General features: G+C 38.8%; 1 protein-coding gene across 2 annotated transcripts in view; it reads left to right on the forward strand.

Annotated features, from left to right (window-relative positions):
* The first annotated feature begins 738 nt into the window (after window positions 1–738).
* The window catches only part of SRGAP1 (SLIT-ROBO Rho GTPase activating protein 1), a 321,601-nt gene continuing 299,329 nt past the window's right edge, over window positions 739–23,010 (forward strand). For both annotated transcript variants that reach the window (XM_072655259.1, XM_072655260.1), the window contains exon 1: window positions 739–1,739. In XM_072655259.1, coding sequence (XP_072511360.1) covers window positions 1,673–1,739 — 67 coding nt within the window. In that variant the 5' untranslated portion in view covers window positions 739–1,672. The remainder of the gene's footprint in view (window positions 1,740–23,010) is intronic.

Raw genomic sequence — 23,010 nt, forward strand, 5'->3', positions numbered from 1 at the left:
ATAGGAATTTTCATAGAGCGATCAGTCAATATTTATAAAGCACCTACTATGTGTCATGTACTTTGCTAAGCGCCTGAAGCAGTGTGTTTCCCGTAAAAGAGGATCTTAATAATGTCGTGGAGGGGATTTCTGTTCAAGTACAGATCGAACCGAATAACCTTCAGAGGTCCCTTCCAACTAAGAGATCCCATAACTTTGTGATCGAGACCCTGAGACCCCTGGAACCCTATTTCTGCCTAACACACTTGGAGACGTCCTCTTTGCTAGGGTTTTAGCAGGACAGGTCTCTCGGAGCCCTGCCAGAGCTTGCTCCATCTCGTGCCAAGGTCAGTCAGCGCCGTCCAGTCACCCCGGGGCGGTCCCAGCTTCATGCATCACAAGCTCCTAGGGCTCAGAACCCCTACCCCCACCCCCGGGAGGGAAGCCGGCTCTGGGGGCGGCAGAGATGGGCGAGAAAGGCTGGGCTGCGGTTGGCCACTGGAGCCATCCATCTTCCCCTCGCGTGTTGGAGGGGAGGGGTGGGGAACGTCAGGCAGCGCCAGCCTCCTTCCCTTCCCTGCTCCCCACGCCGCTCCCTCGCCCGCCCGCCTGCTGTTCCACTGCCGGCCGGGGAGGACGCTGCCGTGCCGCGCATCGCAGGCTGGCCGCTGGGGCCGCGCGCGCACTCACCCCGGGCGGGCCGGAGGGGAGGCGCCGCTGCAGGGCGTGTATCTCCAGCAGGCTAGCTCTCTGGCGCGCGCCCGCGCGCGAACGCGGGCGACTTTGCTGCAACCCGAGGCAGGGCTCCCCCTGCTGTGTGTGCTGTCCATGTGTCACCCGAGGGGCAGCGGGGAAAAGAGGAAGGAGGACGAGAAGGCGGTGGCCAAGGAGACGGGAGGAGCAGAGCCCTGGGCTCCGCACTCTCTCCCTCTCCACGGTGGCCTCCCCTGTCTGATAGGGCAGAGCGCGCCGCTGGGGAGCCTGGCTCTGCCTTTAATCTCCTCCTGCCCCGGCAATAGCAACAGTGTTTCCCGGGGGCGGCAGCAGCAGCAGCAGCAGCATCCCCAACTAACAGCGACCAGTTTAGTACCAGAGCTGGTGCCTGCTTAGCCTGCACGGAAGGAGAGGGGTGGGTGGCAAGCAGGGCCCCTTCTCCACTGTAGGCGTCTCTTCTTTCCAACTGGGGAGGCTGGGAACGAGCTACCTGGCTCAGTCGCCAAACCTCCGGGGAACTCCGTTCAAGCTTTCTCCTGGGCCAGGCTTAACAATGGTGAAGGGAGCCGGCGTGACCCGGCGGCTGTAGAGGAAGTGGGCAGGGTCCGGGGTGGGGTTTCGGAGGTGGGAGACGCCCCCCGCTCCCCCCACTGGCGGCTCTCCCGCTGGAGTTTGCCACACTTCTCGGTGCTCAAGCCCCCCCTGGCTCTCCTTTCCCCATCTGATCGCGTCCAGCAGCCCAGTCTGGGAGGAGATGGTGCCAGCACCTGGGTTAATCTAGTAGTCGCCTTCCAGCTCCCTCGCACTCTCCTCCTCGTCCTCGTCCTCCTCCTCCTTTACCTCCTGCTGGTGCTGCTGCTGGGAACCCCGGCGTGTGGGAGTATAAAACTCTCTGCCTCTCCGAGGACACTGTGGTTTATGACCATTGAACAGAACTTGCCTATTTTTTAACCCCCATCCCCCCCGGAACGACTGGATAATGTCCACCCCGAGCAGATTCAAAAAGGACAAAGAGATCATAGCCGAGTATGAAAGTCAAGTCAAAGGTAAGCGGGGCGGGGGAGCTGCTACCTTTCCTTTTGTGTGCGTTCGTGTATTTCTTTGTCACGGTGCTCTCCGAGTTTAATCCTTAACTTGCGGGTCAGCATTGCAAAGAACATTGCAAAGAGATCTGGAGACGCTACACCCTAGGCTTTGTACAGCGCTGCTCAGAGTCCTGCTAGACCCAGAGAGAACTGGGAGTGAGGACTGCTTTTGCCGGGCTGGCTTCCCACTTTAAATAGAGATAATAATGGGCTTAACTTCATTTTCCACAGTCATGTAACTTACATGGGAGGCAAGCATAGGGGTGTTACTGTGACTGCCCAGTTTATTTGTGTTTCTAAATATTACCATTGTGGTGGGGTTTTTTCCTAGAGATTAAGGGTTAACTACCCCTTTAAAAAAAAAAAGCTTGCCTAATGCATGGCAATTAGACTGAGGAGAGACTAATAGAAGCTGACTCCTTGATAAATGTTCCAGGATACAGTGCCATCTTTCACACTTATACAGTAATATTGTTTCAGCGTGTGCTGGAAGTACTTGCTTGTAGAATTAGAGTTTGGCTATTTGAGTATTATCTTCAAATCCCTTATGCATTACAGTTAATGTAGACAGCATAACCTCATTTAGGTTGATTAAGCAATTTTCTTTTTTATGGCTGCTTACCTAGTGAGGGATATTTTTTTCTTAACATTTTTTATTTCAGTAAATTTAATTCAGTAATTTGCTGTTGTTGCTGTTGAAGTATTTAAATATGGATTGTGTGTTTTCCTTCATGGTTATTGTAGTCTATATGAGATACCTTTCCCGATCAAGACAATGGGTGGAGTCTAGAGAGAGCTGCTATTCTGTGGAATTTTGAATGCAAAGTTCTTAAAGCTCACTCTCTTTTATATGCCTTCCCACAGAAGCTTATTGAAGGGACCGGATAGAAATTTAGTTTTTTACTTGTCTAGGGCAAAGGCAGAGGAAGCATGGATTTTCTTTTGTGTAGGCAAGTTGTGAAAATAAAGCTAAAATTCCATCAAGAGACCTTGGTGGAGGAAATGTGACCCTAAGGTAACTTGGGATGGTCATCAGAAATTGTGACTTAGCAGATCATTGAAGCTTATCATCCCTCCATGCTAAATCAGTTCTGTGATGGAGTTAAATATATGGGATCCTAAATGTTTACAAGGAAACAGATATTTGTCTGATATGAAGTTATGATCATTTACAGCAATAAAATAATTTCAACTAAGTTATTTCTTCATATTTGTCTGTTAAAATAGAGGCCAAATAAACTTTTTTGTGGGTGAATGAACTCCTGGGATTTCTTTTTCATTCTTACTCTTATTTGCATATTTTGTGATCACTCTGTGCATTTTTTTTCCATTCGCTCCTTTCAGGGCATCTCTAAGCATAAAACTATCTGGTCTCCCTGCTGTAATGTTAGTTGCCAGAATGTACTTCTGAGTATTATTTTAGTTAATTCAACTTTAGGATTGTAGATCACTTGACTACAATCAAAGCCTTGTTTGAAAAGCCTCATATGGCACCTCTTATCTGGATAATTGAAACCGTCACTTCATGGTCACTGGTTGGCTTCTTGATGCCAAAAATATCAAAAAAAGGCAAATGTATATCTTTCACATCATTAAAGCATAAGCAACCTTGAACATTTTTAGTACCTGTCATTATTATGAACCTATGTTTCATGGCTGACTGCAGACAGGATTGTGGAGTAGATGAAGTTGTCCTCAAGAGACAAACCTTCTCTACCAGGCCTTTCAAAGTTACAATTTAGTTTGGCAAGGATGCCAGCCTATCTTGGTTTGCTTCTCTTGTCAGCGGGACCTCTGTGTTCTAGATTTTTCCCTCTCTTGGGTAAAGTTGGCTAATCTTATGCCCCAATGCCTCAGGGTCTTATTTTCTATCAAGGAGATGATAAACAAAACTACACCAATATGAAGCTAGACTGGAAGGGTTAACGTTCCACTAAAACTGCCTGCCCCAAGTTCAGTAATTTTCTTTAAATTGCCAAATCTAATGGACTTTTTTATCTCAATTTTTATCCTTCTTGACTTCTCTTCATCATTTCACATTGTTTACCACCTTCTCTCTTCCTAGACAACCTTTCCTTCTTAGGTTTTCATACTACTCTTTCCTGATTTTCTCTCTTAACTATCTCATTGCTTCTCCGTCTTCTTCCTATGTGTAGTTGGATCCCAGGATTCAGTACTATTCCCTTATTCTACTCTCTCAGCGATCCCATTGACTTCCATGGGTTCAGCTTTCACCTTTATATACAGATTACTCTCAGATCACTATATCCTTCCCTATTCTTTCTCCTGAACTTCAGAAGTTCCACATTACTAACTACTCATTCATTGGGCATCTCAAACTCAATGTGTCTAAACAGAACTCATTATCTTTACCCCCTAGTTCCCATCTGTCTTACAGAGTTCCCAGTTTCTGGTAAGAGTACCTTCCTCCCTGAACCCATCCTTGACTTTTTTCTTCCCTCAGTTGTCACATCTAACAGATGCTAAGTCTTGTCCCTTCTACCTCTACAGTTGCTTTCATTTCTCCCCTCACACAGCCTCCACTCCAGTTCAGGCTCTTATTATCCCCTGGTTAAACTATTATGATACCTTTCTAGCTGCTCTCTCTACCTCCAGTTTTTCCATTTTATAATCCTATTGCCACACAACTGCCAAACCAATATTCCTTAATCATGGCCTTCCCTTGTGCAGAAAGCTTCACTGGCTTTCTGTGGCTGTAGGAGAAAATACAAACTTCTCTGTTTGACTTTTAAAGCCATTCACAATTCCAAGCCAACTTTCTGGGCTAATCCCACATTATTCTCACATGCTTTACACTCCACACAAATTGACCTACTGGTTGTTCCCATTATACAGTATTCTGTCTCCTGTCTTCATGTCTTTATCTTGATGGTGACATGTGGGATACATTTCCTCCTTACCTTCTAGAAACCCTATCTTCCTTCAAAATTCAGCTCAAGTACCCCTTCTTCTAGGAAACATGTCCTGCACTGCCTAGTTGCTAGTACCCTCCCCTATAGAAATTACTTTTTTAATATGGATTTGATTTTTTGTTTGTTTACATGTTATCACCTCTTCTCCCCTTCCATGTAAGCTAATTGGGGGTAGGTACTAACTTTTCATTTTTGTCTCTGTCTACCCAGTATCTGGCACATAATAGGCACTTAATAAATGCTTATCTGTTTGAATTGATTACTGCTAGCCTTCCTCCCCCATCTCCCCTGCCCCCTGTCTGCCTTTATTTATAATATTTTCATTTTAACATAAGCCTTATGGAAACAGTGTATTTCCCCAAAGTTTCTAGATATAGGCCAAAAAGAAGCAATTTTGGCTGGAAAGACTGATGAGAAATCAACCAGTTGATTGTGCTACTTATTAACAATTCATTTAAGAGTTGCTTGGAAAAAGAGGAATTGAAACTAATGGCTAACACAAGGTTTGAGGTTTATCTCTGGATTTCAGCTATTCGTGTGATATTTGCAGTATCTCTAGCAGAACTTAGTCATATCACACATGGGAACCTAACAATGCAAATGGCACGTTTGGATAGACCCTTCATGCTGCTGACTTACTTGATGGCAGAGAGGTTGTGTTTGTTGTGAATGGCTTCCACTAGCTAGTTGATAGTTGCTATGAATTGAGTTATTTTTTTCCACTACTTTTCCAGGGCTAGCTCTATATTCATGTCTATGCATTATGCACAGGAACTGCCAAGAAAAATCTGTTGTTTTTGAACCACTCTGTGGCCTGGAGTACAAATAGTACATTTTAGGAGCAGATGGAGCATGAAGACATGCCAGTTCATTTTGATGTGGCCCCAGCTCATGCCACAGGTTTCCACATAGAAATTAAAGCTACTATGTCATTAATGTGTTTTCATTTTTTTTACCTGCCATGCACCAGAGAGGAACAAGTGAGACAAGTAATAACAAATAGAATGCTATTTTCCAAAGGAAATAATCATGGAATCATAGAATGTTAGAGTTAGAAACCCACTTGAGAGGTCATATGGTCCAGCATCCTCCTTTTATACATGAAGCATCGGATTCAGGGGATTTTAATGACTTGCCCAAAGTCAGACATACAGGTAAGAGGAAGAACTGACATGTGAACCTGGGTCCTCTGACCCCAAATCCAGAATTTGTTCCATTGTGTCCTATAAGAGTCCCTTCCTGTATCTGAACCTCAGTTTTGTCATCTGTAAAATGGCGGTAATACTGAGGCCATTTCATATTTATCTTGCTTTCTACAGTGCCTGGCACTGTTTAATAATTGCAAAGGTACAGAGATGGGAAATGGAGTATCGTGAATGATAAATAGTTAGCATATCAGTTTATTATAGTAGAAAGTTTGGTAAAAGGCTGCAAAGGTAGGTTGTAGCCAGGTTGTAAAGGGCTTTAAAAACCAGAACAATTTGTATTTTATTCAGGGACAACTAGGTAGCCACAAGAGTTTATTGAGAAGGAGAGTGACTTGGTCAGACCTGTACTTCAGGGAATCTTTTTGGCATCTGTGTGTATGTAGGATGTATTGGGGTAAGGAGAGACCAGATGATTAGGGAAAAAGGAAAAGAACCTATCTGTTCTAAAGTATTTATAGCAGCTCTCTTTTGTGGTGGCAGAGAACTGGAAATTACAGGGATGCCCATCAATTGGGGAATGGCTGAACAAGTTGTGGTATAAGATTATGATGGAATACTACTGGGCTATAAGAAATGGTGAATCTGGTGATTTCAGAAAAAAACATGAAAAGAATTGCACAAACTAATGAAGAGCAAAATACCAGAACCAAGAGAACATTGTACATAGTGACAGCAATTTTGTTTTCAAAACAACTTTGAGCAAATAAGTCATTTTGCTCTTATAAATACCTAGGACATAGGAAGAAAGATACTGTCTGCATCCAGAGAAAGAACATAAATATTCTATACATATTTATTCTGTTCTATACATGGAATAATTTTACATACCCATACACATACATGTGTGTGTATAAGTGTGTGTATATATGTGTGTATACACACACACACATACCTATTTGCATCTAATGGTAGCCATTTCTAGGGTAGGGCTGGGGGTGGGGAGAAAAAAAGGAAAAATTTACTTGATAATTTTGTTTTATATTTCAGAGTTCTCCATAGTGGATTTGTAGTTTCATGCACACACATGTTTTTGAAATGCTTGTTTTATTCCATAAATTAAAAATAAAATAAATTTTAAAAAAATATGTGATAAGAGCTCACTTAGGGAAATGGCCAAGAGAAGGGGTCAGAAGTGAGAGATGTCAAGGAGATAAAAGGGTTAAGCTTTAGCAACTGTTTGGATAAGAGAGGGAGAGAAAAGGAGAAGTTGAGGATAATGCCAAAAAACTGGATGGGGGTGACTTTAACAAGAATAGGAAAGTTAGGAAGAGAGATAGACTTGGGCATACAGATAATGAATTCTCTTTTGGATATATTGCAATTGATATGTCTATGTGCCATCTGTTTTGAAATGTCCGCTAGACAGTTTATGATGAAGGACAGGCCCTCTGGAGACCTTGAACATATAGATCTGAGGATCACCTGCAGAGAGATGAGAGTTGAATCCATGGACCTTGATGAGGTTGATGAGATTGCCGTGAGAATGAAGAGAGAAGAGACAAAGGCCTTGGAGAGATCCATGGAGCACACCTAGGTTTAGGGGTGTATTAAAGAAAAAGAGCCAGTAAAGGAAGACTACCAAGAGTGAGCAGCTAGGTGAGAGAACCAAGGGAGAAGAGTGTGTCGTGAAAACCCCAAGAGGAAAGGGTAGTCAAGAGTATTAAATGCTACATAGAGCTCGACTCAAGGATGAGGACTGAGAAAAAAGACATCTGATATGGAAATGAAGAGATCATTGGTAACTTAGAAAAATTGCTGATCTACATTGGTAAGAAAGGGAGTTTATTGGGAATTTCATATGCTAATAAAATAAATCCATACCAAAACAACAGGAAAAATCAAGACATATGAGGTGTGTGTGTGTATGTGTGTGTGTGAGAGAGAGAGATCAAGGGATTAATTGAATCTCTCACTCATCCCAATGAAAAGAAATTTTACATAAATATACCTATTTGTGTCTAATGTCATCTCTAGAGTGGGGATGGGTTGTAAAATTTTTAAAAAAATGAAAACTTATTGAGTGGTCACATGTAAGGATGCACGACTTTCAGACTTTTATCTGTTTGTGGTGAACATTTGTTGTTGAGTCGTTTTCAGTTGTGTCTAACTCTTCATGACCTTATTTGGGGTTTTCTTACTAGAGTGGCTTACCATTTCCTTTTCCATCTCATTTTACAGATGAGGAACTGAAGCAAATAAGATCAAATGACTTGGCCAGGGTCACACAGCTAGTATGTGTCTGAGGCCAGATTTGAATTCAGGAAGATGAGTCTTCCTGATTCCAAACCCAGTGCTCTATCCACTTCAAGACCTAGCTGCTTTACCCCTCTACCCCTCCCAGTAAAGGTTATAAGACCTTAATTGGTTCATTTGCATTTATAAGGGTCAGGAAGCTCCCTTGAGAATTGTCAGTCTGGATCTAGCTTTTCTCTGCCCTCAGACTGGGGACTGAGAATTTGAAAGTGAAGGTGCTAATCTTGTTAGAATCAAACCTTGTTTTGGGTCTAACTCTTGACTAGCTGCATGCAGAGGGGATGGGGATTTTTCTCTTCTCCCTCCACCCCAGTAAAACCATTATGAAGCAAAAGCACATGGTTGAGTCCAGCTGAGGAGTTGTTAGGGTTTCTTATAACAGCCGTTGAAATAAGGTCTCCTTGAATTCAGGGAATTTTTAAAAATGAGACTTGCTTAGCTTCTTCTACTCATTTCAGTTCATTTGACAACAAAGACTTTGCCAAATGAAAGATGTGGCAACTGGTGTCTCCACTGGGGAGGGGGAAACTTTGAAAAAATATATTTTACTTTTTTTTGTTTTTTGTTTTGAGTTTTTTTTTTTAATTTTGAGTTCTAAACTCTCTCTCTTTCCTTTCCTTTTCTCCCCCCTCATTGAGAAGGCAAGCAATTTGATATAGGTTATGCATGTGCAGTCATGCAAAACATATTTCCATATTAGTCATGTTGTGAAAGAAAATAGACCATTAAAAAAACCAAGAAAAATAAAGGAGGTTTTTAAAAAAGTGTGCTTTGATCTTCATTCTGACTCTATCAGTTCTTTCTCTGGAGGTGGCTTGGATCATTATATTGCTGAGAATAACTAAAGCATTCATAGATGATCATCATATGATATTGCTGTTACTGTGTACAATATTCTCCTGGTTCTGCTCATTTCACTTTGCATGTAAGTCTTTCTCGGTTTTTTTGAAAGCATCCCTCTTTTTATTTCTTATACCACAATAGTATTCCATCATAATCACATACCACAACTTGTTCAGCCATTCCTCAATTAATAATGGGCATCCTCTCAATTTCCAGGTCTTTGTCATGACAAAAGAGCTGCTGCAAGTATTTTTGTACATATAGGTCCTTTCCCTTTTTGGGGATCTCTTTGGTATACAGACCTTGTAGTAGTATAGCTGGATCAAAGACTTTGCAGTTAGCTCTTTGGTCAAAGTTCCAAATTGCTCTTCAGAATGGTTGAATCAGTTCACAACTCAACCCACAGTGCATTAATGTCCCAGTTTTCCCACGTCTTCTCTAACATTTGTCATTTTTCTTTTCTGTCATATCAGCTAATCTTATAAATGTGAGGTGGTGTGTTAGAGTTGTTTTAATTTGCGTTTTTCTAATTAGTAGTTATTTAGAACATTTTTTCATTTGACTATAGATAGCTTTGGTTTCTTTGTCTGAAAACTGCCTGTTCATATCCTTTGACCATTTATCAATTGAGAAATGACTCTTATTCTTATAAATTTGATTCCTTCTCTATATTTTTTGGGAAATGAGATCTTTATCAGAGAAACTTGCTGTAAAAACTTTCCTCTAGTTTTTGTAAGATTCTGGTTTTTAATGCACTGTCCTATCCACTTTCATTTTATATAGGTGAGTTCATTCTTCACATTCACAGTTATGATTACTAACTGTATGTATATTTCCCTCCATCCTATTCCCCCACCCCCACCCCTGTTTATCCTTTTTTCTCTCTCCTTTTACCCTGTCCCTCTGGGGAGGGGAAAATAAAACCATACATGATACATGTCCAAAAGAAGATTTATTAAAGTATATTATGTATATCCAACTAAGGCCTCAGGAAGGCTAGAGATGGGAGTAGAAATGCTGCAGCCTTCTAAATCCATGTCTGAATTGGGGTATTGGTATGACAGGTTCAAACACATCTTCCCAGATTTCTCTTTTTGTATATGAACATTTCCATCTCTGATGAGTATTAGAGCTGATCACTCTTTTGGGTGCCAGGATGGTGATTAAGGACATCAGGTGTTATCTGCTATTTCTACTTTCAGATTTTTGTTTTTGAGTTTAGTAATTTTTTGAGATGGATGAGTGTATGAGAGTAGAATGTTCCCAAATGTACCCAGCTTACCAGGGAGATATGGAGTGTCTTATATGATGTGATATACTAAAAGACTATCTTGGCCTAGATGGACACTTTATCTGTGAAATTATTAGTGGATGAAGATGGGGAGACATTCTTGGATTGTTTTAAGGGTGAAAACAAAAAGCAAAGGACAATTAACCTTTATGGGATATATGCCAGTTATCTGGCAAGTACCAGGAAACTTGTCTTCAGTTATTTTCTCAAGGGATGAATCAAAACACACCTCATGGAGGTACTTATGTTTTCTTTCCCCTTGGGATTCTAAATGTGAAATGTTGACTTAGATTCCATGGTGAGAGAAGAAACATCCAATACACAGAAATCCTAGCAAGGAGATAAAGGCCTTTCTTATTAAGACAGCTGTGCTTAAAGAGGGATGTGGGTGTTTACATGTATGTGCATATTTGTATGTATATATATATATATATACACATATATAAAAGTATAATAATTTTACATTCCTCAGAGTGAGAAAGGATGGTATTTGTGATTACAAAAGAGCTAAATTATATCCACATGTATATATAGTGTTTGTATATGTACATATATACATACACGAACACATATATATGTATATACATATATATACATAAGAATTGGTCATAGAAACTTCCAAGACCTGGTGTCATGGAAGGCATTGTACCAGTTATAAATTTGTTGGTCCTTCTGTTGTCCACCACCTTGAAGTCTCGGCATAATATTTACTTAAGTAATCATTGAATGAATGGTCAAGGGCATGAACTGGGGATATGCTTGGATGCCATGAGAGAGTAACAAAATCAGGATAGGGTTTTTAGTATCCTCTACGCCAGTACTGACAGAAGCTCACCACTGTCTTCTTAGACTTTCTAATACCATGGATTAGCACCAAAGAATCAATTAAACCTTTGTACAGCTATCACTTAGGAAAATGTCTAGTTCTTTAAAAAGAAAGGGAAGAGGTTTCAGTCCTTGATCTCCAACCCTGCAGACTCAGGGGTGCTTGATGATAGTGACATTAAAATGAATCATAATATATTTTAGGGTTTCCTGAAGTGCTCAGAGGAATTTGTTGTGAGAGAAGGAAGAAGGTTGTAACAACCTCAAACTATTTTGCAGGTTTGGATCTGAAAGTCACAGACTGACCAATGAGTCTTCTTCGCTCTGCTCCCAGGTGAAGGTCATTCTTTGGAATGGCAAATTCATGTACTGGAATGCTCTCATTATTCAAGACATATTAGACCATGAAACTGGCTATGCCAGGTGGGAAACTGTCCTGTTTAAAGGAGAGCAATACAAGGAGGAATCTTGAGATAAGAGGACCCTGTCATTACCTTTGTAAAGTTGTCCACTCTGTCAACAGTCACATCCATTTACTTGACTGTCAGCACTCCTCCTGGGCTGCTGGTTCCCTTCCCCATGAATGGTAGATTGCTGACTTGACAGCATAAACATTTTTCTGCACAGCTTCAATCTATTCTAGGCAGTACTTTACAATAAAGTCCCAAGAGTTTCCACCTCTGACTACTCTGGGTGCAAGCTAACATCAATATCAGCAAGTTTACAGTTGTGGCATAATACATGCCACACAATGGAAAGCATTCATCTTTTGTACTCATTAAGCTTATATAATATGTCCTTTCGAAAAGCTTCCTGCTTTTTTCCTCTCTTCTTCATGTAATATGTACTGATACAGACAACAATTATAATAAGCTACAGAGACCATTGACACTGTGAGATCTTACATGGAACATGACAGGGAAAAGTTATTTGAATCAGCTGTTCAAACAGGGTTTAAGATTTTTGTAATGTCACAAAATAATCTTCATTTCAGTACAAAGTACAGAAAGGGTTGTGGTTTTTTTTCCAGCAAATTAAAGCAGTTTTAGAAGAATTTATTAACTTTCTGCAGAAAATACTAATATTTATTGTAGGAGGGCTCCCAAGAGGGTGGGCTGTAAACCACCATGGAACATTAAATGTGTCAGATTCTCCATCCCTCATGGTTCTTATTTTTGATTTTTCAAATAGTACTTTATTTTTTTCCACTCATGGTTTTTTTTATTCACTTTGTCCAGTCTTATTAAGCTTAAGAGATAGGCATATGGGCCTTTGTTACAGTATTGCAAAATCCAGGTAGGAAAACATTTCAGTCAAAGCAATATGAAAGTTAATGCAGATATGAAAATCACTGTACATCCTACCCGATGATGTTCAAGTTCAAGATTCCTATCTGTCCCAGAATGCTGACCCTTTTTTAAAAAAATTAATTTATTTGTTTTCAGTTTTCTACAATCGCTTCCATATATCTTAGATTTTTTCCCTTTCCCTTCCCCACCTTCTCCTCTCCCTCCCCACTCTCTCCCTGCAACGGCGTGCAATCTTATATAGGTTCTACACATACTTTCTTATTAAATACATTTTCACCTTAGTCATGTTGCATAGAAGAATTAAAATGAATGGGAGAAACCATGAAAACAAAACAAAACATAACACAAGAGAAAATGGTCTGCTTCATTCTGTGGTCCCATTCCATAGTTCTTTCTCTGGTGTGGAAGGCATTTTGCTTCAAGAGTTCATTGGAAATGTTTTAGGTCTTGCATTGCTCTGAAGGGCTAAGTCTACCAGAAAATTCCTCACATACTGCGATTGTTGTTGTATACAAAGTTCTCCTGGTTCTGCTTCTTCTCCTGGTTCTGCTCCTTTCACTCAGCATCAGTTCATATAAATCCCTCCAGGCCTCTCTGAAGTCTTCCTATTCATTATTTCTTACAGCACAGTAGTATTCCGTTAGATTCATATACCACAACTTGTTCAGCCATTCCCCAGTTGCTGAGCATCCCCTTGATTTCCAGTTCTTGGCCACCCAGGATGCTGACCCTTATGCTTAGTTTTGGAAGGAGATGATTAGAACGTTGTTGATAACAGAAGGTAAAGAGTCCAGGGCTTTGGGAAGTGCTTTGGTATTACATATGTGCAGTGACTCAGACAGATAGTGGCAGGGTTCTGTTGTTGCCAAAACAAGAAGTCATCCAGTGCCCCACACACCTCTACCCCCAAGAATGGGAAGCATTTCCCTGTCTTTGGGGAAGGGGAAGTTGGAATTAGGAAGAGAAATGAGGAGGAAAAGGGACTTAGTATATGTATGGCTATGGGTATGCCCACTGGCTGCCTTGGTATATAATGTATAATGGTATATAATATAAAGCTCCTTTCTGGGCTTTAAGTTTTAAGCCAGTGAGCACCAGCAAGGTAGGTTACCTGGGAGGATACAAAGGAGGTGACAGTCACCTATCATGGATGCGTGTGTCATTGCAAATATCTTCTTTTGTAACTACCCTATGTCACATTTTTAATCATATTCCAAATAGCTGAGTTCTTATGAACTGCATTACTTTAATACCATGCTGTTTCTGTTCTCATGCAGATGTTTGGATGTTCTAAAAAGAGGTACTGCCTACTGATTACTGAGGGGGGGCGGTCATCTTCGTGTTTGGTAGGAGGCGGTCATAATCTGTCATGCCACAGGTACCCATCGGTCCTCTGGGTGATGGTCCAAAAGGCCCAACTCATAATATGATGTAAGATTCATAATACCCGTTCTGTCCCAATTAACTTGAAACTTTAAAATCAAAAAAAAAAAAAAAAAGAGTCATGTAGATCCTTATCCTTTGCCAATTTTCAAGAGAGAGTATCTGGACTGACTTTCATATGCAAATGAACTACTCAGGACCTGACCACCTTTACCAGGTACAATGGGACCATTCATAATCTGAAAAGGGTATATCCTTAGAACTTGCTAATGAGACAATTCCATGTCTGAGAGGGCACATCATTTTATCTCATTGTACTTGTACATCTAGCTATTTCATCCAGTGGGTTTGACTGATCAGGCGTCCCCTAAATAATACCTCCTCCTGGATGTGCAAACTTAGAGGACCCACCCCAAATGTACACAAGGACTATTTGTGCCTGACGTATGGTAAAGCATTCTGAGCTCATATTAGTCTAATCAGCCACAGTCAGACACACACTGTAACTTGACTCTAACATAGTGATGTCATTTTGGTCCTCTGTGAGAATGAAGGACAATAACCAAACAACTCCCCTTACAAATAGAATATCAAATGAAGCCAACTTTTATTAGTTCTGTTTGCTCTTTTAGTTGTTTTCTCTTTAACTCAGTTGTAATTGTGTTAGAATGAAAAGTCATTTCGGCAATAGCTACTGACATACTTCAGATCTAACAATCAGAAAATGCAAATCCCTGAAGGATCAGATTGTTCCAGAACTCCCTCTTCACTCTGACTACAACAGTTGGCAGTCCTTCTAGGACTTAGTGGATAAGTCTTAGGGAGTTGCCTGAGGCACATAGGCATTGAGTGAATTGCCAAGGGTCACATGGCAAGGAAGTGCCCTAGGCTCATATTGAACTGCCTCTTCTTTGGTTCTTTTTGGCTCCAGACCCAGCACAATATCCACTATGTCACCACTGCTACTAACAGCATTATGATCCTTCATCATATAAGCTCAGTGGGCCTAAAACTCAAAATTATATGTCATCCAAATGGATAGTTCTTTTTGTTTCTTTTGGCTGGTAATGACATGAGAAAAACTACTGTACTAGGTATGTATACTGTGGTTTTGAGTACAAGGGCATTAGTTCTAAAGTTGAAAGACCTCACTCCTAATAACGGGAGTCTAATAGCATTTTCAGACAGATACAGTACTACTAAATACAATTTTTAAAAGTGAGGATACTGATGTAATTTAAACTCATTTGAAGAAATACAGATGAGTTTTAGTTGGATTTTTTGGTTCTTGTTCTCTATAAAGTCCTAGCTGCATCATTTTTATTTTCCAATTCTCAAAGGACATCTCAAAAAAAAAAGGATCAGGCGTGCCATTTGAGTGAGAACTGGTTTCCATGGTACCAACTTTATAGTGAATATAATTTTCTACTCTGAGAAAAGAAGTCACCCAAATGACAATAATTTGGGGTCTTGGAATTTTCACAAAATTTTAGAAGAAATAAGGAAGGCACAAATTATCACAAATTATCTGTACAGTCTTGGGCAAATATCACTTCGTTTCTTTGCATATACAATGAGAGAGATCCCATGTTGCTCCCAGTCTGCTATGGCTCTCTGTTACCTCTAAAATCAAATATAAATTCCTCTCACATTTGTGGTCATTTACAAGGATTGGCTGCAACCTACATTTCAGCCATAGTAGCCATCAAAAAACTTTCTGATGTTTTGTGGGCTGTCATGACTGTAAGTTTTGGATGACAACTTGATGGCTGAAATACATATCATGACAGCCAACCTGATAATGAGATTCCTCAAATATAGCAAGTTTGAGTCTCTGACGACAGATGTGCAATAGTCTTTCATTTCCTGTGCTCATACTTTGAGCTTGATTGGACCTGACACAGAATCCAAGGTCACCTTTGTCATGAGACTTTGGGTAGCATTTATTACCTTAAATAGAGAAGAACGTTGAGTCCTGGCTTGGAAGTTTACATTCAAAGATTGATACCTTGATGCAGCTACATCTATAGAACATTCATGAGGTAGAATGAAGTTAAAGTATCAGTGAACTGATCCATTAGAGGCAGGAAGTTGTTTCTGTTAATGTATAATTCAAAGGCCCTTCCTTTGCCTTAGTGTGGTGTGGAGAGGACCTTAGAGCTATGGAGCAAGACTGAAGTTCTGTTAGGTTCTAGCAAGATAGATACTAGCTGTGTGACCCTGGCCAAGTCACTTAACCCTGTTTGCCTCAGTTTCTTTATCTGTAAAATGAACTGGAGAAGGAAATGGCAAACCACTGTAGTATCTCTGCTAAGAAAACTCCAAAATGGGGTCACAAAGAGTCGGCATGGCTGAAATAGCTCAACAACAAGAATAAAAGCAAGGTAGAAAAGCTTTGAATATAAGGCCAACCATCAATATTACGTACATCGTTTGAAAACCAGTCTAAGTTAGGAGAAACTCCTTACAAGAAGATGGTTCACCTGGGCAGCCAGGTGGCACAACGGCTAAAGTGGTGGGCTTGGTGTCAGGTGGATATGAGTTCGAATTCATTCTCAGACGTTCGAACAAACTGTGTAGGTTCGGGCAAGTCACTTAGCATCTGCTTGCCTGAGTTTCTTCTTCCGTAAAATGGAAATCCTAATAGCACCAACTTCCCAGGGTTGTCATGAGGATCAAATGAGGTGATATTTGTAAAGCTCTTGGCATAATACCTGATACATAGTAGGTACTATATAAATGTTAGTTATTGTTAAGATCATTGTTACCAGATGAGTTTTAGGGGAGCTATAGCAACCCATGAAAACTGTATTTTAAAAGGATTGCAGTCTGCATCACTGAGGGCCATATTGATGACATCATGCATTTTTCAGATAATTTCTTCAAGGAAAGTATGTTTTAGGGATGACAGTACATGGTGAAGGTAAAGACAAAATCTTAGAAGTTTTACAGACTCGGGCAGTTCGATGGAAATAATTCAACTGCTTTGTAATCTAAAATGATTTAGCATCTAAATCTCTCTACAAAATTTCAAAAGATGAAGAAATTCCACAGGTTATTGAGAGTGATGAAAGAGAGATTTGGTAAATTTTGGTGGCAAGGTCTCCTAGACCAGTGGTGTCAAACAAATAGAAACAGAACCATTAAATCATAAGAAGGAGCCCTATGGGCTATATATTGATTTAGAAAACCACATATTAATATTATCTATGTTTTAGAGTATTTTTATTATTTTGATAACTTTCCCAATTGCATTTTAATTTGATTCACCCAGTGTATTTGACACCTCTGTCCTAGGTAATAGCATATGACCTTGCTATAGCAAAGTGTTGAAAAAGGGGATCATTTGTAGGAGAAAATGAAGAAAGTGAAATAGTTTGAGACACTCAGCTGAAATCCTTTGAAAAGCAAGCTGAAGGGGAATTTGTGGGTCACAAGATCAACAAGATGAAGGACTCAAATCCCCACAACCTCCCAAACATCTCCAAAACAGAAATTTTTCATCAAAGGTAAAGCAACTACAGCTGTCTCCATGGTCTAAGACACCCAGAATCCAAAAGAAAAATACAAAGCTAAACCTGTGAACTGATGCTCACTGACCCGAGGTTACTCAGCACACCACCCCCACCTCCTATGCTATTGAGGCTATATTATACTAGCAGACCCAAGACTTGATACAGGTTTACAACAAAATCATCCACCCCCAAATCATGATCTCCCCCTGCCCCTTCCAGTGCTATGGAGACCCTGATCTCAGGCTATGACAGACAGCCAACATGGCCACAATCCTTCAGGACAAAAAGCCTACTAGGGGCCATACCCCATAGCACCAGCACTGGAACATGACATCAAGACAGGAGGTGGGGGGGGGGGGGGAGAAAGAGAGAGAGAGAGAGAGAGAGAGAAGAGGGGTAGTGGTGCTGAGGAAGGAACTAATAAGGAAAACCCCAAAGGGAAAGAGATAAAAAATGAAAGGACAGGATTAAGGGTGAGGGGAAGAGAGACAGAGCCACCTTAAAAAAAGATTCCAGTAGAGTAACTGAAGGCGCATAGAACTGTGTTTACAGCAGCAGAAGGGAAAAAAATAACTTTAAAAAAACAGAGAGTAGAGACAGACGGAGGAAAATATAAACCTAACTTTCATAACTTTAAATATGAATTTATTAAACCATCCAATAAAAAGAAAAAGAATGACAGATTGGATTTAAAAAACCCCAAAGCCCTACAATCTGTTGCTTACAAGAAACACATTAAAAAAAAATCACAGACATATACAAAATAAAACTGAGGGCATGGGGAAAAAAATTACCATGCATCAAACGAATCCACAAAAGCAGATGTTGCAGTCATGCTATCTGACAAAACAAGTATCCAAAATAGAAAAACAAGGCAAATATATTTGCTGAAAGGAACCATAAACCACAGATCAATATCAGTAATTAATTTATGTGTATACTCTAAATGCTTTAGCATCTAAATTCATAAAGGAAACATTTACATGAAGAAACAGGCATTAACGCAATAGTGTCAGGAGACTTCAACATCCCCCTCTCAGTTTTGGATAAATCTAACAGAAAAACAAAAGGGAAAAATATGGAGCTGAACAAAATGCTGGAGAGACTAGAATTAAAAGCCTTATGAATCTTCTAAATGGGACAGCAAAAGAATATACATATAGTATTTCTTAGCACCAGATGCAACATTTACAAGAACTGACCATTTACTAGGGCACAAAAATATTACAAAGAAATGTAAAAAGGTGTACAAAAGTAATGCATCCTTTACAGACCATAATGCAGTAAAAATAGTAATTGGTTCAGGGACCACATACAAAAGATACAGACCCAAATGGAGATATAACAATGAAATCTTACATAATGAGAGAATCAAAAAACAGATCATGGAAACAATAACTATGCAAAAGACAATCATAATGATGAAACAACATATCAAAATTGTGAGGTACAGCTAAGGCAGTCCTCTGAGAAAATTTATATCTTTACAAGCATACATTAAAGAAACAGAAAAAAAAATAGGATTAACTAACTGAATATGTATTTTAAAAATTCAAAAGCCAGTGAACCAAAATAAAGACAAAAAGGAAATAATTAAAATTAGAGAGAACGCAGATAAATTGGTAACAAAAAAACCTCATAAAATGATAATTTAAACTGAAAACTGATTCTTTGAAAAGACTAAGAAAATGGATAAACCCTTAACTAATCTGATTAAAAAGAAGAGAGCAGAAAATTAAATCAGGAAGATGTAAAATGAGCAAAGCGAAATTACAGCAAAATCAGAAGAGATAAAAGAATAATCAGACCATATTATACATAATTATTGCTAACAAAACTGAGAACACAAAAGAAATAAAGGAATGCCTTCAAAAATGTAAAATAACCAAATAATCAGAAGACCAGATAGAAATCTTAAATAACCTAGTCTCAGAAAAGGAAATAGCTCTAGCTGTAAAGGAAACTACTAAAGTAAAACAAACGAAACACCTTGTCTTGATGGATTTACAGAAGATTTCTATCAAATTTATAAAGAGCAAGTAGTATTCCTTCTTCACACATTATTCTCAAAATATGAAAAAGAAAGAGCCCTATGAAAATCCTTTTCTGAGACAAATGTAAAACTAATACTTAAACCAGGGAAAGATAAAACACAAAAAGAAAACTATATATCAGTATTATTAACCATTGACTTAAAATTTTTAAGCAAAATCCTGTCAGATTACAGCAGTTTATCTAAAAAATAATTATGACCTAATGGGTTTTGTACCAGGGAGGCGAGAATGACTGAACATTAGGAAAACAGTCAATATAATTACATTAAAAATGAAAACATCCCAAACCACATAATCATTTCAATAGATGAAGGGGTGGGGGGAAAGAAACAAATCTTTGACAAAGTATAACACTTTTATGCTAAAAACCCTAAAAAAATAGGCAGATTTTTAAAAATTAGAATCAACTTAAATATTATTTTGTAAATGAATTTTACAAAGCATTTTACAATTAATGATCATATTCTTCCTGGATTTTGCATCTGATGGAGACAGCTATGAGTGTACTTCAGACTCTCAGGGTTTGCTTGGTGCACTATTCAGGGTTGTTTTAGTTACTGATATGTGTCAGCCAAAGACTATTATTTAATATTTAAAAAATGCTTCTATTTAAAACCAAAAGCAAGCATCATATGCAATGGTATACACAAGAGCCATTTTCAATAAATATGAGAATGAAGCAAAGATACCCACTTTCCCCACTATTATTTGATATAGTTCTGGAAATGCTACCAGTAGCAATGACAAGAGAGAGAAATTAAAGGCATAATAATAGGTGAGATGGAGATAAAACTACCCCAATTTGCTGATAACATATTTGCTTACTTGGAAAATTTTAGGGAATCAGCAAAGATACTGATTGAGATAAATTAATAGATTCACCAAATTGAAGGTTGCAAAATAAATCCTCAAAAAAAAACCCAACTGCAACTCACCAGCATTTTAACATAATAATAACAAAACAAATGAAGCAATAATAGAAAGGGCAATTGCAAATAACCAAAAAATGCATAAAATATCTGAGGACCAACCCACCAAAGAACATGAAACAACCTGTCATAGATTAAATTACAAAATGCTCCTTAAAGAAATAAAGACAGACATATAGCTTGAGGAATATCCAGTGCTCATAGCTGGGCCATGCCAATGTAATTAAAAATAACAATCCTACCAAAAATAATTTTTATTTTAATGGTATATCAGTCAAATAAACAAGAAAATACCTTATAGAATTTGATAAAATAATAACAAAATTCATAGGGAAAAACAGAAGATCTAGAATATCAAGGAAAGAGAGAAAATGAAGAAGGGGTGAAAGTCTAGAATAGTACTTCTAGACTTCAAACTATAATATAATGCAGCAGTCATCAAAACCATTTGTTACTGGTTAAAAAATAGATCAATAGAACAGATTAGACAAGGGAGAATCTGAAAAAATGGAACACAATATTTCAGTGTTTGATAAAGTGAAAATCATAAATCACCTAGGGGGGAAAAAGCTTCTTTGATTAAAAAAAGCCCCTAAAAAAACTGGAGTCAAGCAGTAATTAGGCTTAGTTGTTCTTGTTCAGTCATTTTCAATGGTCTCCAACTCTTGGTGACCGCATTTGGGGTTTTCTTGGTGAAGATACTGGAGTAGTTTGCCATTTCTTTCTCTAGCTCATTTTACAGATGAGGAAACTGAGGCAAACAGGGTTAAATGACTTGATCAGAATCACACAGCTAGTAAAAGTGTCTGAAGGCCAGATATGAATTTAGGAAAATGAGTCTTTCTGAGTTTAGGACCAGTGTTCTACCACTGTTCCATCTAGGTGTTCTTAATTAGGCTTAGACCAGCTTCCTTACACCATATTCCATAAAACATTTTAAATGGATATGCAACCTTACTATTAAAATAGATCATGCAATTAAAAATACTAGAAGAGAAACAGATCCTATACCTCTCACAGATATGGGTAGGAGATGTATTCTTAACCAAATGAAAGATAGAGGTGATTACAAAAGATAAAATAGTTAAATTTGATTACTTGAAATTGAAAAGCATCTGTACAGACAAAATTAATGTACCCAGGATAAGAAGGGAAATAGTTGGATGGAGAAAAATTTTTTTTGCATCAGATTTCTCTGGTAAAGGTTTGATATCCAAGATATATCAACTATATATGTTATATATATATATATATATATATATATATATATATATATATATATATATATACACACATGTATGTGTATTTATGTGTATATATATATATATATATGACATTCCCCAATAGTTAAGTGGTTAAAGGATATGAACAAGCAGTTCTCAGAAAAAGAATTGCAAAGTATTTGTAATCACATGAAAGAATGCTTTAAATAATTGTCAGTCCTCAAATTTAGAGCTAAAAGGAACTGCTAGACCAGTGCAATATTGTGGAAAGAACGTCACATTTGGAGTCAGAGACCCATATTCAAATCTAAGATCTGCCAGTTGCTACCCATGTGACCTTGGACAAGATTCTTAACCTTTCTTGACTTCAGTTTCCTTGTCTATTAAATGAGGACATTGACCATGATAACCTTTAAGTTCTGTGATCCTATTATTTCCTCTCCCCCATCCCCTTCAGTTGTGCTGATTAAGAATCTGAAAAGCAGAGATAAGTGCTTTGTTCTGGTTCACTCAACTAATAGAGCAGAATCCAGGGGCTCCGAACTCCTACCAGCTTCATTGCCTTTCTCCATTTCTTTGAAAAGCAAACTTCATGATTTTGTGTTTTTAAATTTGCGTAAGGATTAAAGCCTGTTTATATCTGTAAAAAAAAAAACAACAACAACAAACCAACATTGGGGTATAACATAAACCAGCACTTGTATAGACAGCAAAGAGAGATATTTTATGTTTAATAATAGGGGAAATGTTTAAAAAAATCTCAGCTCATGTTTTTAAGTTGGTGTGAAACATGTCTAGCTCTAAGAAGGAATAATAATTGCCTTTCTCATTACCCCCCCCCCCCCAAAAACAAATACAGTAGATTTAGCAGATGGCAGTTTCCAGGAAGTGATGATGATTGTCTTTCATATATATATATATATATATATATATATAGTTAGCTGCTCTGGGGAAGAAGAATGAATCATGTGTGTGAACTGGTCACTCAGATGAATTGCTCATCTCCCCCACAGTTGTGTCCTGGGTAGCAGCAACTTTGTGCTGTTGGGAGGATTCATAGCAGCTATGCCGATTGGCTGTTCTCATTGATTTGCCAATCCCCTTCAATGCCAAATATTGGAGTGCTTTGGAAGAGATCTGTTGTGTCTGCCTATTATTTTCTCTAGATATATAACAGTCAGAAGCATTTCAAAAAAATATTATTGATGCCTGTTGTTTTCAACTCCATCTAATATGTTACTGTTGTAGTTGTTCTCACTAATGAGATAAAGATGTTCAAAGCACCAAATCCGGGCTGGTGACTAACTCTACATTTTCAGTTGTTTTTCCTGGTCAGGGTTTGGCAAGAGGATATGGGGAAGAGGGAAGGGAGAGGAGACATGGAGAGAGTCAGACTTAGGAGGAAGGGAGGATTTCCTTCAGAAAGCAACTGTAGCATATCCTCTGACATTTAAACTATTACAAA

The sequence above is a fragment of the Notamacropus eugenii genome, chromosome 3, assembly GCF_028372415.1.
Source record: "Notamacropus eugenii isolate mMacEug1 chromosome 3, mMacEug1.pri_v2, whole genome shotgun sequence".
In the NCBI taxonomy this organism is placed as follows: domain Eukaryota; kingdom Metazoa; phylum Chordata; class Mammalia; order Diprotodontia; family Macropodidae; genus Notamacropus; species Notamacropus eugenii.